The following is a 24,719-nucleotide window of genomic DNA, read 5'->3' on the forward strand; positions in this document are numbered from 1 at the left end:
TGTGGAGCATATACAAAAAGGTTTCTTTTGGTTCCTACTCTTGAGCAGCAAACATACAGTTGCCTATGCGAGAAGCAGGGCTCTTTCAAGAGAAGACCAGCTACAGAGAGGGTTTGACCCTGAGATTTGTTAATGGACATGGCAAAGCTGATACGAAGGGGGATTGCAGTCTTCTGAATGTAAATGAAATTTCTGCTCCTGATGGAGTAAGAGGAAATCTTGGAATGAAGACGTCATCACCTTTTCCACATCCAGAAAGAATGATCGCCTCGATAACGTGTGATATCATTTTCTTTATCACCAGTCGTGTTCCATTGCAAATCTTGGTGGTCCCAGATTGCGGAGTAGCATTACAGGAGTTCCAACTTTAAGTGGTAATATGTGTGGAGGTAGTCGAGGAGGCTCCAGTGAATTGAGAAATTCAGGAGGATAGTTCACAACTTCATTTATATCTGGAATTGTATCAACAGACTTTTAAGTGTGTATAGTGCCGGGAAGAGAATGCATTAGCTGTTGATTACTTTTGTTAACAGCGACGTTTTTTGGAGCTAATATTGCTCTTTCACACAGCCAATTGTGATTTTGGTAGTTTTGTGTGAAGTTGGGAAAGACTTTGTTTTTGAGGTCATCTACAGAATTAACAACAGAGGAAAATGACCACACTTCCATTTGTCCTGCAGCATCAAGAGGCATCTTGCCTTCACCAAGTGTCAAAAGGTCCTGTGCAAACTTTGTGGACAATTTGTCGCCGTGTAGCTGAGCTCTCATGTTAGTGTTGAGACTAAAGATTGTAACATGATGCCACAGGGTAGAGGACTTTAGGCATGCTTGAACTTCATCAGCTCTAGTGCCTTTCGGAATGACAGGAAGCATTTGCCTGAAATCACCTGACAACAGAAGCGTTACACCTACCATTGGAGCCTGACAGTCTCGGATGTCTTTCAGGGCTCTATCTAATGCTTCCAAAGCTCCCTTGTGAGCCATAGTGCACTCATCCCAGACAATTAGATGACACATTTTAAGTACTTGTCCCTGATCTGAGCTTTTGTTGATGTTGCATGAAGGCATTTCGGATGCTGCTAAATTGAGAGGGAGTTTAAAAGTTGAGTGTGCTGTCCTGCCACCAGGTAACAAAGTAGCTGCAATGCCAGTGGAGGCTACAGCTACTGCAATGTCCTGATGCTACCTAACTTCTGCAAGGAGAAGCTTTGTAATAAATGTTTTTCCTGTCCCTCCAGGAGCATCGAGGAAGAAGATTCGTCCCTCGCGTTGGCGTACACTGTTAAGAATAGTTCTGTAGGCCTGCAGCTGGTCCGGAAGTAATTTAGGCTCATTTTCAACAATGTACTTTGAAAGCGCTTGAGTGTCATAGGTTGTTTCACGAATGACAACAGTGGGAAGGCTATTTGACCCTGACCTGAATGCTTGTGGCAGGCCATACGTCGACAATTCATTTCCATCCACTTTAGCAATTCTGTCTTCAACGTCAATGAGTGTTTTGTTATAGATTTCATTGCTGATACCCTCCATGTCAGGATAGAGTAGTTGAGCTTGGCGCTGAAACGGACAATGTTTTTGAGATTCCGGTTCGAATGTAAGGCAGGTTTGAAAGTGTTCCCAACAGTTATTAGTTGTAGTGATAGAGTGTTTATGCCGAATATGTACGTATGCATGTATATATATGTATGTATGCCTGTATATATGTACAAAATCCACTGAGAAGGCTTTTGTTGGTCTGAAGCTACAGCAGAAGACACATGCCAAGTCACCACACAGTGGGATTGAACCCAGGACCATGTGTTTGGAACGTAGTTTGTTACCACACAGCCACACCTGCCCCTATGTGTGTGTGTGTGTGTATGCGTATGTGTGTATGGGTAGATATATTATGCATGTATATATGTGTACATATTACATGTACATCTATATATATACATATACACATAAAATACAAAATACAAAGTTATATCTTGATATCGCTAGTGATAACAATACTCAAAATATATAACAGACTGGAATTGTAGGCCCGTCTCTTGCAATTTTGATCAATTTTTATATTTTAGAATTGTATTAAAAAGGAACATGGGAACAGGCAGAGAAAATCTGCCTTTTATCATAAGAGATAGGAGCACTGAGTATATAGTTCTGTTTTCTAACATATGACCTTACTCAGTCATCAGTACTTCTGTTTCTATTACAAGCTTATCAGATTTCAAGAAGTGATTTTTGCCAATGCATAATAATGCTAATTTTCTCATTAGTTTGTCAGTTTCTGCTTCTCAAGATGTCTGCTTATCTATATGTCTTTCTATCTTTACCTAAATAGATGGCTTGCCTGCTCATCAGTGTGATAAGCTATCATTAACTCATGTTATTTTAAAACCCATATGATATTTTACAAATTGTTTAATACCATTACAGGGCTGCCTGGTACCAGTGAAGACAATCATACCCAAAGGTAGTATTCTTGACCCATCAGAAACAGCTGCAGTTGTTGGTGGTAATGTCCTCACCTCCCAGAGAATTGTAGATGTCATTCTAAAAGCTTTTCAAATATGTGCTGCTTCTCAGGTAACTGCAATCATATGTATTGTGTTAAATTAGTAGTTTTTGTTTTTATAGTGTAGTGTAGCTGTTGTTTGTACACTGCCACTGTTATTTCTACACTATTGTTATACTTCTGTTTCTATGCTGTTATACTACTGTTTCTAAACTGAGTACTACTATTTCTACAGTAGTACTGGTGTTTCTACACTGTGTATTGCTGTTTCTACACTACTGCTGCTATGCTGTGTATACTGCTGTTTCTATAACTTTATATATTTTTCCTTCACTCATATGCTGCTTACACTGCCATGTGTGTTTCTACACTCATCTACTGCAGTTTTTACACTGTCAGTTGCTGTTATAGCTACATTGTTGTTTCCTGCCAGTCATCTACTGCATGACTGGTATTTGTACTGTTTGTACACTGCAGTATACTATTGTTTCTCCACTTGTAAATATTGGTGCTGTTTATAAACTTTTGTATTCAGTTACACAACAAAACAACTTTGCTTCATTTGTTATGAAAAGACTTAACATACCACTTAAAACAGAATCCATTTATTTTTATAAAATGTTTTTAATCCTTTCAAGGGTTGTATGAACAACATAACGTTTGGAGACCAAGACATAGGGTACTACGAAACAATTGCTGGAGGTGCTGGGGCTGTGAGTAATTTAAAATCTCAAGATTGTTTTGCCTTGTTCTTTACTCATTTTGTTCCACTTTTTCTGCTCTGTTAATATTTTAAACATTTTTTAGGTGCAAGCATAGCTGTGTGGTTAAGAAGTTTACTTCCCAACCATATGATTTTAGGTTCAGTCCTTCTGTGTGACACCTTGGACACAAGTATTTTATTATAGCCCTAAGTCAACCAGTCTTGTGAGTGAGTTTGGTGAACTGAAACTTAAATAAACTCATTATATATGTTTGTGTGCATGTGCACACACACATTCATGTGTGTATGAGTGTGAGTACCCTTTTCTAGATACACATGATGGTTATAAATGAGCATCATCATCATACAAGTGAGATTTTCCATTTCTAGTTTTCCATGAAAACACATCCAGTTATGGGAAAATATTACTTCGCTTGAAAACATGTGAGGGTTGGTAGCAGGAAGGGCATCCAGACAAAAAAATCTGCCTCAAACAAATTTCATGGAAAAGTGGACATCAAATGATGCTGATGACGATTCTTATTAGCATTGTTTCTCTGTACTAGAATATGACTATGAAGGTTTCAGATAATCTGGTATGTTGAATATTGCACACTTAATTTTGTTTCTAACAAACAACTATTTTTTTTTCTATATTTATGTTGTTTAGCCTCTACTCGGCTCGGTTTCAACACATTCCAGCTGTGACCATGTAAATCTTTTTTCTTTCAATCATACATAGTATCTCTGGTACTACATTATCCAATATGTTCTCATATGTTTTTAAGATAGGCATAATTTAAAAGATATTTGGCTGCCATTTTTTGTTGATAGAGTTACCTCATAAAGGCACCCTCATACTTGATTACTTATGCTGTTTTGTGGGTCAGAAGAGTAAATTAAATAGAAGTATTGTTAATGATAATAAAGGTAGGTTTACTAATTGCAAAAACTTGTTGATGAATAAGTTCTTTTTCCTTGGTGATTAAAAATGTCATCATACCTGTCAATCTTTTATCATTCCTAGTTTTCCTCCACTCTCTCCCTTTTGCATAATTCTTAAGCAAGAATAGTTACCACATGTGTTAATTACTCCCATCCCTTGCTCTGATAAATGTTTTATTTTTGTGAATTCAAGTTACAGGATTGTAAATACAAGACTGTTTTGCAGTTGACTTGAGGCTTCTTGTATAGATATATTTCTAGGCATGTGTTGCAAGAAATTATCTAGAAATTATATTATATTTTTTCTATATCTACTACCATCGGTAGAATTATTAGAGCATTAGACAAAATTCTTTGCAATATTAATTACAACTTCTGAGTTCAAATTCTACTGAGATAACTTTTCCTTTCATCTTCCTTGGTCAGTAAAATAAAGCACTTGTCCCAGATAGTATGTCAGTAGAATTGTTAAATGGACAAATATTTTGCAGTATTTGATCTGTGACAATACTGGTGACACATGTGACAATACAGGTGATACATGTGACAAAACTGGTGCCAAACAGTACTGGCCTTTACCTTTCACTTTGATTATATTGGTGGCATATGTAAATACATGATCAACCCTGACAAGTAGAATAAATTTTTCCAATATTGCAGCAGGCAATCAAATATACGGTAGTTTTTCCAGATTTGTTGGTAATTAAGTTAGTAACGAATGAATAATGACAGAGATAGATAATTATGTCATGAATATTTACTAAAACATTGAGTGTAACTAAATGTACCTTTTGAACTTACTCCAGACAGTGCATCTATGACATCACCCAACACATTCTACTCCATTTAAAATGGTGTGGTTGAGGGACATTTGGCTACTTAAGTAGCAGCCAAATGTCCCTCAACCACACCATTTTAAATGGAGTAGAATGTATTGGGTGATGTTGTCATAGATGCACTGTCTGGAAAAAGAAAAAATTTGGGATAATTGTGGCCAGAACATCTTTGATCATAGATCTGATCCATTAGAGCTGACCTGGGCTGAAGGCAGTGCCAATATTGTGTGAGGAGCCTCTAAAAATTTTAACCAAGTCATCCTTATACCACACCTTACCATCTGAAAAAGGAGAAAGGACCCATTGGCTAATGCAGTCATCAAATCAGTTTACAAGAAGATGGAATGATCACAACTGGAATGCTTGACTGGCATTGACTGAGTGCTAAATGACGACAACAAGCATTTAAGGAAAATGTTTTTTGATACTATTGGACATAACTATGCAATTCAGGGAAGGAGTGGTGATGTATTGAACTTCATTCTCATAAAATTAAATTTTATTCTTAACTAGAGAAAAAAGTAAAAATTTAAGTGGCAGTTTGTTAGCAACTTCAAAAAAGAAAAAAAGGAGTTGGGGTATAATTTCAAAAAATTAAGTATTAGTTTCACAAAAAAATTTAATCATTATATGTAGGTATATAGGACCATAACATTTCTGGAAGTACTGCTTCCAATTTCCTTAAGAGGTTTTCAATATCTTTAGATACATAATCTAAAGTTCTGGAGTGGCTTGTTCTTGGAATAAAGGAGGAATTAGTGAATAAATGAAATGTATTTGGCTTTTCACCAATGTGTGCTTGTGTGAATAGAGGAGACATAGACTCTACAAGCTCCATGGCCTTCTTTTCTAGCAGGTCAAGCAACCATTTAGAACTTTCTTGTTATCTTGTAGTGCTCTCTTATTAGCTTATGATGCTTCCTCATTAGCTCTTGACTCTCCTGTTTGTTTGTGAAGCAACATAGATAGCTTAACTAACAGCTTAATCATTCAACTGCCCAACAACAAAAGTTGCTTAATAAAATTCTTTGTTCATATTACATTGATTATATTGTTTAGGGTCCAGGCTGGAATGGTCGAAGTGGAATCCACACCCATATGACTAACACAAGGATTACTGATCCAGAGATTCTAGAACGTAGGTAAGCCATATGTCAGTTTTTTAATCTTTTATTCCAAGAGGGAAAGACAATGCTCGTGACCCTTTATTTTTTCAGGACTTGCAAGACTGGTTGGTATTGTTTTATATGAATTAAAGCCCTTTGCACCCTATGGAGCATTGACCATCAACTACTTTTCTTAACTATTCTTGACTTTAGGTTGTCTTCACTTGCATCCCTGCTTTTTCCTTGAAGCTTCCTTTTGGATTTTGCTGCACCACATCACATGTATCCTTGAAGGAATGCCTTCCTTTTCCCAGGTTGTGTTGGTTTTGAATTGTCATTGATGCTTCTTTAACTTTGCTTTTTTCTAAGTAGGGGTATTAATTTTATGCAAACCCATTTTTACCTCTGGCAAGAGGTGGTCCATATTAGTCTGGTTTCTTTTGTTTAATCTGTCCAGGGAGGCCCTACCAGGAATTTCACTCCATTGGTATAACTCCCAAGATCATTAAAGCACATGAGCTATGATACCACAACAAAAATTAGACATTTTGGTGGCAGATTAGCTGGAGCAGGTGAGTTATTCTGAAATCAGAGACCTTACCTGAATGTTTGTGACAGAGTGCTAAAAGCATCCAAGGAGAAGCTGATGGTGTTAAACAGAGTGATGGATTTAAGTCTAGCACTCAAGAACTCAGAACACAAAGAGACAACAAATACTGCAAGGTATTTCCCAAGATGCTCTAACAATTGTACAAATCCACTACTTTATTTTAATCAATTCTGATAGGATTGATTAAAATAAGTTGACCCTAGCAGAATTTGAACTGGAAAAAAGTCCTGCAGAACTTTAGCAGCTCTACCAATTTGGTTCCATCCATTCTTTTTCAATCCTCTAACCTTAACATATATTTAATAAATCCTCCAACATATTTGGTAACCCTCCTACAAATCTGGTAATCTTCCAACGGATCTGATAACCCATACAGATTTGCTAACACTCCAACATCTCTATATATATAAAACTGAGAATGTGTGTTTGTCTGTGTGTTTCCCTAAAACTTGAGAATTACTCAACCAATTTCATTCAAATTTTACACATGCTTTACTTAGGGTCCGGGGAGTGGGAGTTTTTGTGATGATTCAGGGAGTGTTGCAGGCAAGGAACATGCGGTAATGTGTTTATTTGTGTTTTGAATTTCGATGTTTAAATGTCTGAAAAAGAAGGAGAAAGAAATGAGGAAAAAAAACGTGTTGTGGGCTATTTTCAAAAGAAAAGAAAAGGAAGAAAAAAAAGAGAACTTGGAGACTGTTGATTTTGAACTTTGTATTGAGTCAAATGTTGAATGATTTGTGTTTTTCGAACTCTGTATTATGTTTAAATGCATTTGATTGTTTTTCGAACTCTGTATATTATTTGTCAACCTTTGTTTTGGAATGTTTTGATTTTGTTTTGAAAAAAATTGTTAAATTACGCAACCTGCGCCTGCTATGTCTCTTTCTTTGTTGTTGTGTTGGTTTCTGGCTGCGTCGTCGCGGCCTTCCCCCGCTTCCGTGGTGGATTTCCAGTTTGCTGAGCGTTGTTGTCGCGACTTAGGGCCCGTGGTGGAATCGAAAGGCCTAGGGTCCTGAGTGGCGGTGGCGCAACAATATGATATTTCTGTGGGCTCACCCTAGGCAAAAAGTTAAAAATTATATATCAGACCGAGTTCAAAATGTCTCTCACTGTCATTTTCCTTACTTACTTCTTCTCGCTTGTGATCTCTCACATTCACTGTCTGTCTTTCTCCAGACCACGCTTGTCATTTTTGTCATTGCTTCTTGCCGACTCCACCATCTCCATCTCACTCCCTTATCCACTCCGCTCACACTTCTGGCTAGCTGGCTGTCCCGCGCCGACTGACCAACTAACTTAATGTCACTCGTATATATAACGTTGTCACAGCATTTTTATTTTTAACTTTTTGCCTAGGGCGAGCCCACAGCAATATCATATCTTCTCCACTACAATTCCCTAAAACTTGAGAACTACACAACCAATTTCATTCAAATTTTACACATGCCTTACTTAGGGTCCATGTAGTTTCATGGGCAAAAAAAAATGTTCAACTTCTTGCCTAGGGCGAGCCCATAGCAATATCATATCTTCTCCACTATTTCAGTATTACGTGTTAAAAGTGAAACAAAAACATTTCTCTATTTTATGTCAGATACTTTCACTTTAACAATAAAAATTAGAGATAATAGTGACAATTGAATTATATGTAGTAAGTAATAATTAAAATCAAACTAAAATATAATATAATCGTAACATAACAAAAGTAAAAATAGCAATTGGTATAAAATTGCATCAATGACTTGAACTTGAATAAGTGGTTTCACATGAATGGAAATAAATTAAAAATAAAATTAGCGTGCAGAAATGGAATAGTCCAGATGGAGGTGTGCACATACCGAAATACCGTTTATCCCGGCTTTTACATTAGATTATCTGCTAATTAGCTAGCATTAAGTATCTATATGAAGTTTGGCTGTATGTAATGTCTGTTTTCTCGAACAGCCGCTTCTACTGAGTACTGCTGTTGGTTTATTTCTAATACATAAAAGACTATAGCTTCAACTGCGTACTGCTTTTTGATTCACCGTAAGGTTTGTTGTTATTGTTATTACTGTTTAACTATTGTTATCACATTTATTGGTTCCTCGCTGTTGTGCTGCATTTGTTAAATAATTGTAAACTGTAACCTTCCCCCTTTGGGAGAAGGAGCTTTGGTTATTGTTTAAAAATTGAATTGTGTCCCTGTTTGGGGAAATTGACAATATTTTCACTGTTTACACGGAAGCATTTTTGTTAGAATGCCTTCGATAGAAGAAAGTCCAAAAATGAATTTCGCTGCAGCTGTCGGCGGGCTGAACTCATTAAAATTAAAATGGAAGAAATACAAACCTATTTTGGATTGATCACCAACAAAGACGGTAAATCTAGGATAACACCACCAAACGAAATAAAAAATGAAATTAAAGAAAAGACTATTGTCTATAAAGTATACAATGTAAAGAAAAAAAAAAGATTTGAATACCTGGAGGAAAGCACCATTGAAAAGTGTCTTGGTGCGACTATGAAAGATATCTAACCAGAGGCGGTAAATTCGCCACAATAGAAGCAAAGTTCGAGTCAACAGAGTGTGCAAGGGAGTACTCGACTCGAACCTTGCAAAGTGGAAATATTTTATTTTTACCTTTATATCTGGGACGTAGGACGTCCTGGATAAAAATTTAAAATGTCCCCCCAGAAGTAGAGGTAGGCTGGATTGTAGCCACACTTCTATACAAGAGGGAGGACAAGATACAATTGATCGAAATTGCAAGAGACGGGCCTACAATTCCAGTCTGTTATATATTTTCAGTATTATTATCACTAGCGATATCAAGATATAACTTTGTATTTTATATGTAGATGTATATATATAGATGTACATGTAATATGTACACATATATACATGCACTAGCACTATGACCCGGCAACGACGGGTCATAATGCTAGTATCTACTAATCCTCTAACACATCAACTAACCTTCAACCTATCTGTTAACCCTCCAACATGTTTACTAACCTTCCAACATGTCTACTAACCATCTAACTTATCTAGCATAACTACTGATCCAATAACAGATCTGTTACCCCCACCCCACACTACCCCATATATCTATCAACTCTCCAACATATCTACTAACCCTCTATTATATCTAATAACCATCCAGTATACCTACTAAACCTCCAGCATAGCTACTACCCCACTAGCAGGTTTGCTAACCTCCCCAACAGATCTACCAACCCAACATATTTACTAATCCTCTAACATACTGGATTTAATTCTCCAGTACATGGCAAATCTATTCATTCTCCAACATATATCAACATCACATCTGCTTTTCCTTTCTGGCATGAGTTGGACAGATGCTCTTCCTATGTCAATCCTTTTAGGCCTATTTTCAACATGCAGGAATATGGTTTACCTATTCTAAAAACCAGTATACGCATATACCTTTCAACATATATCCTCCAGTATACAGTATCTGTTAATCCTCCTACATGCCTGATTCTGTATTAATTTGTCTTTATTTACACACTCTGTCTTACCTTAATTCCTAATTACTTTAAAATGATATAGGTTTAACATTAAAGTGATACTTAGAAAAAGCATGAAATTTAAATTTAGATAACTTTAAAAACAGAGTTAGTATGTTAGCTTGAAAGGTGGTCGTGGGCAAGTTGGTATCAAAAAGGTTATTGTAGCTTCAGACTGGCCAGCTTAGCAATATGGTCTTAACAACTGTATCAACATACTTCACACTCCCTTGTCAACAGTCCTTTACTTACTAGATGTTGTGTAACAACTTGACTTCATATGGTAATGGTTGTTGGAACTTACAACCCTTGGTAAACAAAAAACAGCTTCATTTGACTTGCTGATGTATGTAAAAAGGATATGATCATTTACTCTATATGGTGGAATATAAGATTATTTTTTCCCCAAACAATTACATCAAGGTTGTTGGGCTTGCATTCGATGAAAGTTTTTTGGTTGGAATGTTCCCCCGGTTTTCTTTGTGTTGGAAGATATTAATGTATTCAATATCAGAAAAATTTATCTCAAGCCAGCCTTTATTCTGGATGTGTGTGTGTGTTTTTCATGTAGTTGCTGGCTCAATGACAGTACATACACCAACTTCTGCACAAGGCCTTTAACATCTCTTATGCTGACCATATATCAAACAAGTCACTATATGGATCTTTAGCACCTGTCAGCCAGACAATCAAACATCATCGTTGTCGTCATCATTTAATGTCCATGTTGCATGCTGGCATGGGTTGCATTCTTTGACAGTAACTGCTGTATCCAAGGACTGTATTGACTACAATGTCTGCTTTGGCATGCTTTTTATGGCTGGAAGCCCTTCCTAATGTCAACAAAAACAGCTAATATTCACCGGACACTGTGAATTGTATTATATACATATTAGAGGGAAACCACTATGTGGACACCCTTATGCTAGAAATAGATCCGCTACGGTCTTACTACCAAGAAATGTTCTGAATTTTACTGAACCTTCAGTTTTTTTATATGCTAGACCACTGGTGTGAAATCGATGTTAATTAAATTAATATCTAATTTCTCACCCTCATTTTAAATTTAAATTAATACATTCTCTAACCGGCAAAGGCCACTGCAGTAAAGTATTATCTGCAGCATCAGTTTTTCCGGTAATTTAGCACACCAAAACGAGGACATTTGAAATAGTAACCACGAGTGTAATGGGTAGGACTGTTTTACAAGTTTGACTTTGTGCGGACGTCCTAGTATGCAGACCTGCAAATTATATTCATCTGGACGGTCGCACCGATGATCTATGGACATTTATGTAATATGTTAATAGTGAAACATGTATGTGAATAATCCATATTTTTATTGCTTTTTCTTTTGTCTTGCTCAATTACGCTTTGGTTGTTTTGCTAAATTTTTCTTGAGAACATTTCTTAGTGGTAAGACCATAGCGGATCTATTTCTAGCATAAGGGTGTCTACATAGTGGTTTCCCTCTAATATATATATATATATACACACACACGAACACATAAGAGGTGCAGCAATATCAAAGGGAGGCTAACTGGGAAGATAGTTTTTGTATGTGGCAAATGCTCAGGTGCTATAAACACTGAAAATGCGCTGAGACCAACTTCCGCCACATTCCAGGGAGGAAAACTAGAAGTAGTTGATAGCTTCTGTTACCTAGGGGACCAAGTCAGTAGCGGGAGTGGATGCTCTGAAAGTGTAGCTGCTAGAATAAGAATAGCCTGAGCAAAGTTCAGAGAGCTCCTATCTCTGCTGGTGACAAAGGGCCTCTCGCTCAGAGTAAAAGGTAGACTGTATGACGAATGTGTACGAACAGCCATGCTACATGGCAGGGAAACATGGGCCATGACTGCTGAGGACATGCATAAGCTTGCAAGGAATGAAGCCGGTATGCTCCGCTAGATGTGTAACGTCAGTGTGCATACACGACACAGTTTAAGTGCCCTTAGAGAAAAGTTGGGTTTAAGAAGCATCAGATGTGGCATGCATTAGAGACTACTGTGCTGGTATAGTCATGTGTTGCGAGTGAATGAGGACAGTTGTGTGAAAAAATGCCACAACCTAAAAGTTGAGGGAATCTGTGGAAGACATAGACCCAGGAAAACCTGGTATGAGATAGTGAAGCATGACTTTTGAACATTGGGCTTTACAGAGGCAATGACTAGTGACCAAGACCTTTGGAGATATGCTGTGCTTGAGAAGATCTGACAAGCCAAGTGAGACCATAGCCCATGGCCTATGCCAGTGGGTATAACCATCCCACTTATGGATACCCCTCATCCATTGGACAATAAACTTTACTTCTGAAGACCTATTGAGGCTAGTGAAATGAAAATCAAAATTGCTGACATGGCCGATGACAGTACCGCCTGATTGGCCCTTGTGCCAGTGGAATGTTAAAAGCACATGCGAACATGGGGCATAACCAGCCCACTTATGAGTACCCCTCATTCATCGGAGAATGAACTTTGCTTGCGAAGACCTATTGAGGCCAGTGGAATGTTAACAGCACATCCGAGTTGATCATTGCCAGGTCCATGGATTGGCTCCCGTGCCGGTGATACATGTAAAGCACCATTCAAGCATAATTGTTGCTGGCGTAGCCTTACCGGCACATGTGCCTGTGGCATGTGAAAAACAACATTTGAGCATGGTCGTTGCCAGTGCCGCCGGACTGGCTCCTGTGCAGGTAGCACATAAAAACATCTTTTGAGCATGGTCGTTGCCAGAACCGCTTGACTGGCCCTCATGCCGGTGGCATGTAAAAGCACCCACTACACTCTCAGAGTGATTGGATTTAGAAAGGGCATCCAGCTGTAGAAACTCTGCCAGATCAGATTAATCTTGGTGCAGCCTCTAGCTCACCAGACCTCAGTCAAACCGTCCAACCCATGCCAGCATGGAGAGCAGACGTTAAACGATGATGATGATGATGATACATATTTATATATATAATTCTTGTTCCACTTGATTTCAGATATCCTGTTGTATTACAGAACTTTTCTTTAAGTCCTGGGACTGGAGGAGCTGGAAAATTCAGAGGTGGCGATGGCATCACAAGAGAACTTTTATTCCGCAAAGACATTCAGGTGTCAGTTCTGACTGAAAGGCGAGTTTACCACCCCTATGGACTGAAAGGTTTGTAACTTTTTATTAAGTTCGATAGACAGTCAGTTCAGATCCTGTTACATTGAATCTCCTCAAATGAACATCAGGACTGACTTGGGGTTAAATAACATCATTACTTTGCTAACATGTTGAACTTTAGAAATGAGCAATGGAAATCTGATTGACTTCATCATCATTTTTCATTTTTGCCTTAATGTCCAATGTTTCTATGCTAGAATAGGTTGGACAAGATTTTGAGGAAGTTGGCTTATATCTTGTTTGTCATCAAGTCTTTGTTGTTTCCTAAAGTGCTTACACCCCTCTTCTTTCACTCAGTGAACCACAGACCAGCCATACCTGTTTGCATGGCAGGCATATAACTATTGACATTACCTATGCATTAAATAATGTGATCTTGTGTACACTGTTTCAATAACACACAGGATTGTCATGGCTATAACATCTTTGGTCATAGGTCTGCCCAATCATTTGGTCTTTATCACAAGACTGATGCACTGCCTATAGTTGCTCGACTTGCTAGAATTAACAACTAAATCTCCCTCAAATTATATTTGACCCCCTAAAAAAGAGAGGTCTGCATTCCATAATAAACTCCTAAAATAAACACGGTGTCTGTTAAAAAAAATGACCAGATGATTGTGGCCAGAATGCCCTGCTCAGTCAGGGATGTTACATAGGTGTAAACAATTTTTATTTTTAGCAAGTTTCTTTCTTTCAATGTTAATTATTGCATATCTCATTACAGGAGGTCAGCCAGGTCAGCGAGGAAGTAACTTATTGTTTTATAAAGATGGTCGAGTTGTAAATCTTGGTGGCAAGACATCTGTCCATGTGACAGCAGGAGTAAGTCATATGTTTTTAGTTTGTTTTAGCTATGCTGGACCACCACTTTTAGAACTTATTGTTCTTTTTTGTGTGTGTGTGTGTGTGCTTGTATATCCCTAGTGGGGAAGCTAGTGTTCATCATCATCATCGTTTAACATCCGCTTTCCATGCTAGCATGGGTTGGACGATTTGACTGAGGGCTGGCGAACCAGATGGCTGCATCAGGCTTCAACCTTGATCTGGCAGAGTTTCTACAGCTGGATGCCCTTCCTAATGCCAACCACTCCGAGAGTGTAGTGGGTGCTTTTACATGCCACTGGCACGGGGCCAGTCAGGTGGTACTGGCAACGACCTCGCTCGAATCATTTACACATGCCACCGGCACAGGTGCCAGTAAGGTGATGCTTGTAACATCACGCTCGACTGGTGTCTTTTACGTGCCACCAGCACGGAGGCCAGATAGCCGCTCTGGCAACAATCATGCTCGGATGGTGCTCTTAATACCCTACTAGCATGGGGCTCAAGTGCCAGTTAGGCAACGCTGGTAATGATCACACTCAAATGGTGCCTTTTAAGTGCCACTGGCACGGAAGCTGGTTAGCCACTCTGTCAGTGATCACACTCGTATGGTGCTATTTGCACCCTGCTAGCACGGACGCCAGTCATCGAATTTCATTTTGATTTCACTTGTGTCAACAGATCTTCGCAAGCAGCGTTTTAGTGTCCAAAGAAGGAAAAGGTACACATAAGTGTGCTGGTTACGCCCCTGGCATAGGCCACAAGATTATGGTCTCATTTGGCTGGTCGAGTCTTCTCACGCACGGCATATTTCCAAAAGTCTCAGTCACTAGTCATTTCCTTGGTAGGGCCTAAAGTTCAAAAGTTGTGCTTCACCACTTCATCCCCGGTCTTCCTGGGTCTACCTCTTCCACAGGTTCCCTCAACCGCTAGGGTGTGGCACTTTTTCACACAGCTATCCTCATCCATTCTCGTCACATGACCATACCAGTGCAGTCATCTCTTTTGCACACTACATCTGATGCTTCTTAGGTCCAACATTTCTCTCAAGGTACTTACACTCTGTCGAGTATGCACACTGACATTACACATCCATCAGATCATACTGGCTTCATTCCTTGCGAACTTACGCATGTCCTCAGCAGTCACAGCCCATGTTTCACTGCCATGTAACATGGCTGTTCGTACATATGCGTCATACAGTCTACCTTATACTCTGAGTGAGAGGCCCTTTGTCACCAGCAGAGGTAAGAGCTCTCTGAACTTTGCCCAAGCTATTCTTATTCTAGCAGCTACACTTTCAGTGCACCCTCCCCAGCTACTGACTTGGTCACCTAGGTAACGGAAGCTATCAACTACTTCTAGTTTTCCTCCCTGGAATGTGGCGGAAGTTGTTCTCTGCGCATTTTCAGTGTTTGTTGCTCCCGAGCATTTGCCACATACAAAAACTATCTTCCCAGTTCGCCTTCCTTTGATATTACTGCACCTCTTATGTATCCATAGCTTACACTGGGTACATCTTATAGAGTTTCTACCTATACCTCTACTACAGTTCGAGCAGAGCCATCTACCTGAAGGGATTTGTGGTTTACCTGCCTTCCTACTCTGTATTGGTTTTAGCTAGGTTGACTCTAAGGCCCTTCGATTCTAATACTTGTTTCCACACTTGAAACTTCTCCTCTAGTTCTGATAGTGACTCAGCAAATAGAGCAAGGTCATCAGCATAGAGGAGCTCCCAGGGGCATCCTGTCTTGAATTTCTCTGTTATTGCCTGGAGGACTATGATAAATAGGAGTGGGCTGAGGACTGAACCCTAGTGGACCCCTACGTCTACCCTGAATTCTTCAGTGTACTTGTTGCCAACCCTCACCTTACTGACACCATCCCTGTACATGGCTTGCACAGCTCTCGCTAACCATTCGTCTATCCCTAGTTTCCTCAGTGACCGCCAGATAAGGGATCAGGGAACCCTGTCAAAGGCTTTCTCCATGGCAACAAAAGCCAGGTACAGGGGCTTATCTTTGGCTAGGTATTTCTCCTGCAGCTGTTTCACCAGAAATATAGCATCAGTAGTACTTTTCCCTGGCACGAACCCAAAATGAATTCCTCAATTACAATTCAAATCTAAAATGTTGGGACTATCATGATAAACAGAAACTAACTAGAAATGTATATACTGAAGTTGTCATCATCATCGTTTAACGTCCATTTCCATGCTGGCATGGGTTGGACTGTTTGACTGGGGTCTGGGAAGCCAGGAGGCTGCACCAGGCCCCAATCTGGTCTGGCAGTGTTTCTACAGCTGGATGCACTTCCTAACGCCAACCACTCTGACAGTGTAGTGGGTGCTTTTTACATGCCACTGGTACGGGCCAGAGGAACTGGAATCAACCACAATCAGATGGTGCATTTTACGTGCCAATGGCACGGAAGCCAGTCAAAGCAGCAGACATCAGCCACATTTGGATGGTGTTTTTTACGTGCTACCGGCACGGGGCTCACAACTATAATTTCCATTTGATTTGATGTTGATGTACTTGACTCAATAGGTCTCCTCACGCATGGCATGTCACCCTACGATCCAAGGTACTTTTGAGTGGGCTGGTTATGCGGCACACGTGTAGGTTGCTGCTGTGGACTCACTTTATTTGCTGGGTCTTCTCAGTTACAGCATACCTCCAGAGGTCTCGATCTTTTGACATTGACTCTGTGAGGCCCAATGTTCGAAGGTCATGTTTCGCCACCTCATCCCATGTCTTCCTGGGTCTCCCTCTACTCTGGATTCCTTCCACTGTTTGGGAGTGACACTTCTTCACATAGCTCTCCTCATCCATCCTCAGTACATGACCATACCAACACAAATGTCTCTCTTGCACGACACATCTGATGCTTCTTATGTCTAACATTTTTCTCAGGGTGCTTACGCTCTGTCATGTGTGCACACTGACATTACACATCCAGCGGATCATGTTAGCTTAATTTCTTTCAAGCCTACGCATGTCTTTAGCAGTCACGGCCCATGTTTCACTGCTGTGAAGCATGGCAGTTCGCACACATACATCATACAACCTACTTTTCACTCTGAGTGAGAGGCCCTTTGTCACCAGTAGGGGTAGAAGCTTTCTGAATTTTACCCAGGCTATTCTTATTCTAGTGGTAATACTCTGAGCATCCACCCCCACTACAGACTTGGTCACCTAGGTAGCGGAAGCTATCAACTACTTCTAGGTTCTTCCCCTGGTATGTGATGGAGTCTGTTTTCTGAATATCTGTGGTAGGCAGAGATAATTCTAGCTGTGCTATTCTGCAGGACTAGCCTGAGCTTAAGCACTCTATTGCATACCCTGACAACCTCTATGACCTTATCCACTCATTTCTCCACAAGGAGTATGCCTACACCCCCTACTCCATCCATGTTACCTTGCCAGAAGACTATACCTATGTGCCTTGCCTGTGAGGACCCTAGCTGAAACTCCTCTCCATCTTACCTCTTGTATGCAGCATACACCAACCCGTCTCCTTTCAAGCATCTCTACAATCTCACTAGACCTACCTTTCAGTGTGGTTACATTGACAGTGCCAACTCTGAGAACTGGGAAGGGAATGTGGGGTGAGGCTTGGCAAGGAGAGATGTTATTCAGCGCCTGAAAAGAAGAGGGGGTTGTCATGTTTGCATTTTAGGCATGCTTCACCTGTTCTCACTTCTGACCTGACAACATTCAAGCGTGTTAAGATTGTTGCCTCTACTGGAGGTAGTAGCAGGTGTTAGTGGCATTGTAATCATAAGCATTATGGTCTTCGAATAATGTAAATTTAAGTGGTGTAGCAAAATATGGATATTCCAATGTTAGATTAGGTAGGGAGTCAGCTAAAACTGGCTGCGTTTGTCAAGGAAGAGGGGGATTGCAGGTATGATGGTGGGTACCACCAGCTGGAGAGGGTTCAGACAGAGAGAGAAGAAACAAGCTCATCCCTACATACACACAAGAGCACTCACACACAGGAACAAGCACACATGGACAGCCGAATAGCTTTCTCCATCACTTGATAAGGCCAAAGAAAATTCCTGGGTAGTTGATGCCATGTTTCTAGTTGGAACAAAAACAAAATGAAAGATAGCCATCAAGTGATGGAGAAAGCTATTCGGCTGTCCATGTGTGCTTGTTCCTGTGTGTGAGTGCTCTTGTGTGTATGTAGGGATGAGCTTGTTTCTTCTCTCTCTGTCTGAACCCTCTCCTGCCGTTGGTACCCACCGTCATACCAGCAATCCCCCTCTTCCTTGACAAACGCAGCCAGTTTTAGCTGACTCCCTACCTAATCTAACATTGGAATATCCATAGGCAGATAACCTGGTTTCAGAGAGAATGCTGGTAATATAAGGAACAGCACCAGTGAGGAGAAGAAATTGAAAGAAGAGACATCTGGTAATGGTAGTGACAGATTTCTGGACAGAACGAAATGTAAGATAGCCAACTAAGTTGGTGGGCAACTGGGCTAGTTGTGTTTGTCCCATGAGAGAAAGAAAGAGTGCAGGTAATATATAGAGAACAGCCCAGTGAGGAGGAGAGGTTGAGAGAAGAGACATCAGATAATGGTGGTGGGAGGAGAGAGAGACAGCCAGTGTAGATGGTAGGAAGATATGGTGGGAGTGGGAAAGGACCAGTATTGGTGGTGAGGTTAGGAAATGGCAGGTATACTGCGAACAAACAAAGTTTAGTTTGGGGACATAGTAAGATGGACGAAAATAATGGTAATAATAATGAAAATAAACAGACCGAGAAACAAGTAATTATCTTAACAAAATTACATGAGAGATAAAATTATATTTTGAGGGGACATTTTCAATGGTTAGCTCATGAAAACTAGCTGTTAGTAAGTAATACATTTAAAGTGTTAATAGTGAATGAATGTAAAAAAAAGATCGAAAAACGAGAAAATCTTAGCTTAAATGTAAAAACCTCCCTGTATATACATCTGATATATTAAGATTAAATTGTACATTTTCAGTATACAAATATTGTAATATTTATTTGTTATATGAATATTTGCAGATTAATTATTTAAAACAAACAGTTTAAAGATGAATTTCAATAAGTACACATTCTATTTCCCTTTTATTTTCAAAAGTAACTGCTTGGGATCAGGAGAGAGCAGTATCAAAGCCAGGTATGCATTAGCAATTTTTGCACTGGCTGCGAACACACTCAATTGTTCCTGAGTAGTTGCAGTATATTGCTGATTATAACTATTTTGTTTCTAAATGTAACCGCTTGGGATCAGGAGTGTGTAGTATCAAAGCCAGGTAGATATTAACAATTTTTTGCACTGGCTGTGAACACACTCAGTTCTTGAGCAGTTGCTGATTATTACTTAAATTTATTATTTAATTTTTGTTGTGGATTTATCCTGTGTATAAAATATTTAATAAAATTGTATAATATATATATATATATAGATTTATGTAAATATATGTAAAACTGGTTATTGATACTTTCAATTACTTTTGGGTAAACATGAGAAAAAATAGGACATTAAACTACACATCGTTTAATGGGTGCCCTAGTAATACCATAATTAGAGAACTGATGAGTGTTAGAGAATGGAGATGGAGCAGAGCTCTGTACATACAAGCATTTACCAAGTTGGTTTTAGGATATCAATTCTGCTGTGGTGGACAAGTCTTCTTGTGCAAAGCAGAGCACCAGATATCCTAGTCTTTTGAAATCAGCCTTCGATACTTCATCCTATGTTTTCCTTTGTCTCCCTTTTCCACAAGTCCCCCCATCCACTTCAAGTGATTGGTACCTCTTTAGGCAACTATCCTCATCCATTTGCATAACATGACCAAACCAATGCAGTCTTCTATATATATACTAGCCCTGTAATACATGTACACAGAGACTGCACATCCAATAGAGCATATTAACTTCATCCCTCTTTAGTCTTTGTATGTCCTCTGCATTTAGGACCTATGTACCACTACCATGTAGCATTGTTCATAAACAAGCATCATGCAATCTTCATTCCTCTTGAAGAGAGAGAGACCTTTGGTTTCCAGCAGAGTTAGAAGCTCTTTGAATTTTCTCCAGCCTGTTCTTATTCTAGTAATTACACATTTGAAACATCTTCCTCCACTACTAATTAGGTCACTTAGGTAACAGAAATTATCTACTACTTCTAGAGAGCCTCCAAAGCATTTGAAAAATCAATTCCTCATGCATCTGTAGACTTTACAAATTCTGTGCATCTTCCACATATGCAGACACTACCTTCTTCCTCAGACATTCGAAGAAGTCTATTTCCTGTACATTCTTAGTTGTACCTGCAGACCTGCCACACACAACTACTTTATCTATTAACCTTCCTTTGATACAACTGCACCTCTTGTCTATCCATAGCTTGCATTGGATACCCCAAATTGAATGCCTGCCTTTCCTATATATGGAGCATAGCCATTTACCTGAAGCAGGCAGGGTCTTGCCTGTTTTCTTGTTTACTAGAACCATTGTCTTTGCTAAGCTAATCAAACGCCCTTCGATTCCAGGTTTTACTTCCACACCTAGAATTCCTTGTCTAGTCTTGTTACAAATTCTATCAGAGCAAGATCACCAGCTTATAGTACTTCCCATGGGTAACCAGCCTTAAATTCCTCTGTTATGGCCTAGAGAATAATGAAGAGGAGGGGGTTGAAAACTGGACCCTGGTGAACACCTATCTGTATACTAAATTCATCATTGTTAATGCTTACTTTACTGACAGTACCTCTGTACATGGTCTGTACAGCTTGCACAAGCCATTAATCTAACCCTAGTTTCCTCAAAGAGCACTATATCACAGAATGAGGTACACTGTTGAAAAGTTTCTCCAGGTGGTGTATAATTTTCAGATAAATTCCATTTTTCTACTTTTTTATTTTAAATTTGTTACATTTTAACACTGAAACATGGTGGATAGCTATGCAATACACAGACAAATACTCCAGGACAGACATCACCCCTCCCCCCTCTCTCTCAAATGCATGAAAGTTCAATCCCATCAGCATCATTCCCCCCTCTATCTGTTTGTCAGCCTCTCTCTCTTTCTCTCTCACTCTTCATCACTCCTACTTCTCCATTTCCTCTCTTCCTAATTTCAGTTGTAACACTCTTTTTTTCTTTTTTAATTCCTCTCCAGGATATGTTGAGCATAGTGACACCTGGTGGTGGAGGATATGGTGTGCCTTTAAGTGATTCTGTACAGTCCCATAATATTTCAAGCAGACATGGTTGTGGTAATGAGAATGAAGATAATGAAGTTGCAAAGAAGAAACTTTGTAAAGGACAGCAATATGCAACAAAGGGGAGTGTTTATAACTATAAACTTGCCCAAGAGTCTGCATAATTCTTTCTGTGCATTTGAATTGTATTAATAAAATTCTTGTTATTATTGTTATCAATTATTTTCAAAAGATAACCGAACGGTTTTCTGCTAGCTCCTTGATTATAATATTTTCACATTTGATTCCCAATTCTAATAATTTCTTTGTATAATAGTGCTCATTTGCTTAGTAACTACTGCTTTCATTATTTTATCACAGTCATAATCTCTCTTTTTTAAACAAACATCACGATAGTCCAACAACAGAGGGAGAAGCAGTTTGTCAAGTTTTACCTTCCCCTCAAAGTAACATAGAAATTTCAATTCAGTAAGATTTGCAGTGTGTGTGAGAAAGAGAGTGGGGAAAGAGAACATTGCAAACAAAGAACGAAATAAACATGAAATGAAAAAAAATCATATAAATGAAAGGACGTTACTACAAATGTACATACCCCCGACTTTATTGCTTCATGACATCCAGAAAAATGAATACTTTTTAACAAAATTTTCTACAAACACCACTTAGATGTTGTAACTTCAGAGTATATAGGGATTTATGAGAAAGAATTTTTCCAAGGAGTTGGAAAGAGGACTTTTGGAAAATTCACACAATCTGACTTTTTTCCCTCATAACTTTCAGGAAGATGGGTATCTTTTAATGAAAATTTATACAAATCCCTTTCAAACGGCATAGATTACAATTATAAAGAAATTTGTGGGAAAAATTATTTCAGGGATTTTCCTAATTTTTTTTTTAAACCACAGCCTTTGAAATGATGGGTAGGTGGGTGGGGGTGGGGTCTTCTTTGTATGAAAAATGTTTTCTAAACTCTTTTTTTTTTTACACCCTGTCCCTTATCATCCCACTCCGGACTTATTTTGGCCAATATTTTTTTGCACTTCAAACCATGGGAAGAGCATTTTTGGTAAAAATTTTCTTAAAAATTGTTAAGGTCAATTTGGCTGTTGTTTCTAGCATATCCAAAGACAACCCTCCTTGTTTCTTTATCACTCTCGCATGTATTGATGTTTTTCAATATTTTCCCCCATTTATATGCTATAAAAAAGAAAATTTAAGAAATTTTGAATTTTTTGCAACCCCCACTCCCTTCCCCCAATTGTTTCTATTTAGAAATTTAAAATATTGGAGAGCCTAAGAAGGTCATTACTGACATTTCTCCACAGTGATTTAAAAAAATTATGGAGATGTACTTGCATAGCAAGTGACTTGATCTGAGATCGTGTGCTGAAACAAAAACAATTGCAGCATAGATGTTTGTAAGCCATTCAAGAACACACAGAAACCATTAGTTTCACAGCACTACTTAAATACAGAAATCCAGAAGTATCTACATAACGATATGAAGGGGAGGGTTAGTTTTTAAGGTTAAGGTTAGGGTTAATGTTAAGGTGTCCTTACACATCCACACAGTGTACATTTAAAATGTTTTGTACTTAACACCTGTATTTAAGTAGTATGGTTAAGGGACCTCTATTTAAATAGTACCAGTTTCACTTCAACATTAAAATTTCATTTATGTCAAAATATTTTCTTGACAAAGCTTCACAAAAGTAATGCAGCATGAAGTTTTGTCAGTGAACAGCAAACACTCACACATTCATTGCCTTTCATTTGTGTGTATATATGTGTGTGCATCAATGTGTCACTGTTGAAGTCACTCGTGCAACTTGTTTATGTATATATTGGCTTAGAGGTACAGAGTGTGTGGAAACTGAATAAGGTGCAAGTTTTGAGTACTTGTCGGTAACTTTTTTTTTCATTATCTTCTAATAGTAATTACCCAACTTTCGGTCAAACTAAAGCGTGTGACCCAGTCATAAAAACAAACAAAAAATAGTGTAATGGGTGTAAAACAACTTGCTCTAAACGAATATGCCAAAAAAAAAATGTAGGGGAGAGGACTCGGAAAATTCACATCAGGAATGTTCCGAAAGCATCTGACCTGGGCACAAAAACAACAACAAAAAATAGTGTAATAGGTGTAAAACAACTTGTTCTAAATGATTATCAAGAACATACACACACACACACACACAAAGAGAAATGGTTGGTTCGAGACATTGAACTGAATTTAAATAAGCAAGAAAGATATTATCAAAGAAAATGCCATAGCCCCATTTTTATTATCTTCTATTGTTGTTGTTATTGAGTTGAATGTGTGTGTGTGGTGAAATTATTAATATCAATATCAATACATTAACCAATACCATTGAAGTGAAATAATAGTTTCTATATTTTTGGTTTGGCACTGCTGAATTGAGTCAAAGACTATATAATACAAGTCAGCAGAAAAACAAATGCGATATCCATAACAGTAAAGAAATAAGACCTCCCCCAAACAGTAACCCTTGTGTTTAAAATCTCCCTAACAAAAAGAAGAGAGGTTATTTGGCTATGGACTACATTGATCTTTTCATGTTGTGGTTTAGCTAAAAAGTTTGCTCAAATCAAGTAAACTTATGAACCAAAGGTAGCCTAGCCATGACCATCTCAATGGTTTTCTTTCTTTTTGTCAGACATGGCTATGTGGTTAAGATGGTTTCAAGTTCAGTTCCACTGCATGGCACTTTGTGCAAGTACCTTCTACTCTACCTGACCCCAGGCTGACCAGTGCCCAGTGAGAGAATTTGGTTGATAGAAACTGTGGAAGTTTGTTGTGTGTGTGTGTGTGTGTCTTTGTACCCCACCCTCACTACTTGATAACTGGCATTGGTTTGTTTACATCCCTGTAACTAAGCAGTTCAGCAAAAAAGTCCAACAGAATAAGTACCAGAGTTTTAAAAAATAAGCATTGGAGTTGATTTGTTTGAGTAAAATCCTTTAAGGCAAAGCCCTAGCATGGCTGCAGTCCAGTGACTGAAACAAGTAGAAGAGAGTGGTGTACCAAAGATTACACCATTCAATGTGTTCTAATGCTCCTCTTGAGTCATTGCAAGTGAATATGTGCAATAAAGACACAAGTAGAGAAGACGCTCCAGAGTGATACCATTCAGGGAAGGATCAAGCATAATTTTTAGAGAAGAGAGACAAGGGTAAGAAATGCCTGATTGAGATGGTGCAAACCTCAGCCAGGTCTGAAGATAATAAGTTGTAATTTTGTTGTTTATACCTAAAACATGGACTGCTTGTTTATACCCAAGAAATGGA

The 24,719-nt window shown here is 38.8% G+C and overlaps 1 protein-coding gene across 1 annotated transcript in view; it reads left to right on the forward strand.

Moving 5' to 3' along the window:
- Positions 1–21,629, forward strand: part of LOC115221209 (5-oxoprolinase) — a 180,558-nt gene extending 158,929 nt beyond the window's left edge. The window contains 6 exon segments of the mRNA XM_036510593.1: positions 2,422–2,571; positions 3,139–3,213; positions 6,044–6,126; positions 13,200–13,360; positions 14,097–14,194; positions 21,368–21,629. Coding sequence (XP_036366486.1) covers positions 2,422–2,571; positions 3,139–3,213; positions 6,044–6,126; positions 13,200–13,360; positions 14,097–14,194; positions 21,368–21,574 — 774 coding nt within the window. The 3' untranslated portion in view covers positions 21,575–21,629.
- Positions 21,630–24,719: the final 3,090 nt, after the last annotated feature.

The sequence above is a fragment of the Octopus sinensis genome, linkage group LG18 (assembly GCF_006345805.1).
Source record: "Octopus sinensis linkage group LG18, ASM634580v1, whole genome shotgun sequence".
Classification (NCBI taxonomy): domain Eukaryota; kingdom Metazoa; phylum Mollusca; class Cephalopoda; order Octopoda; family Octopodidae; genus Octopus; species Octopus sinensis.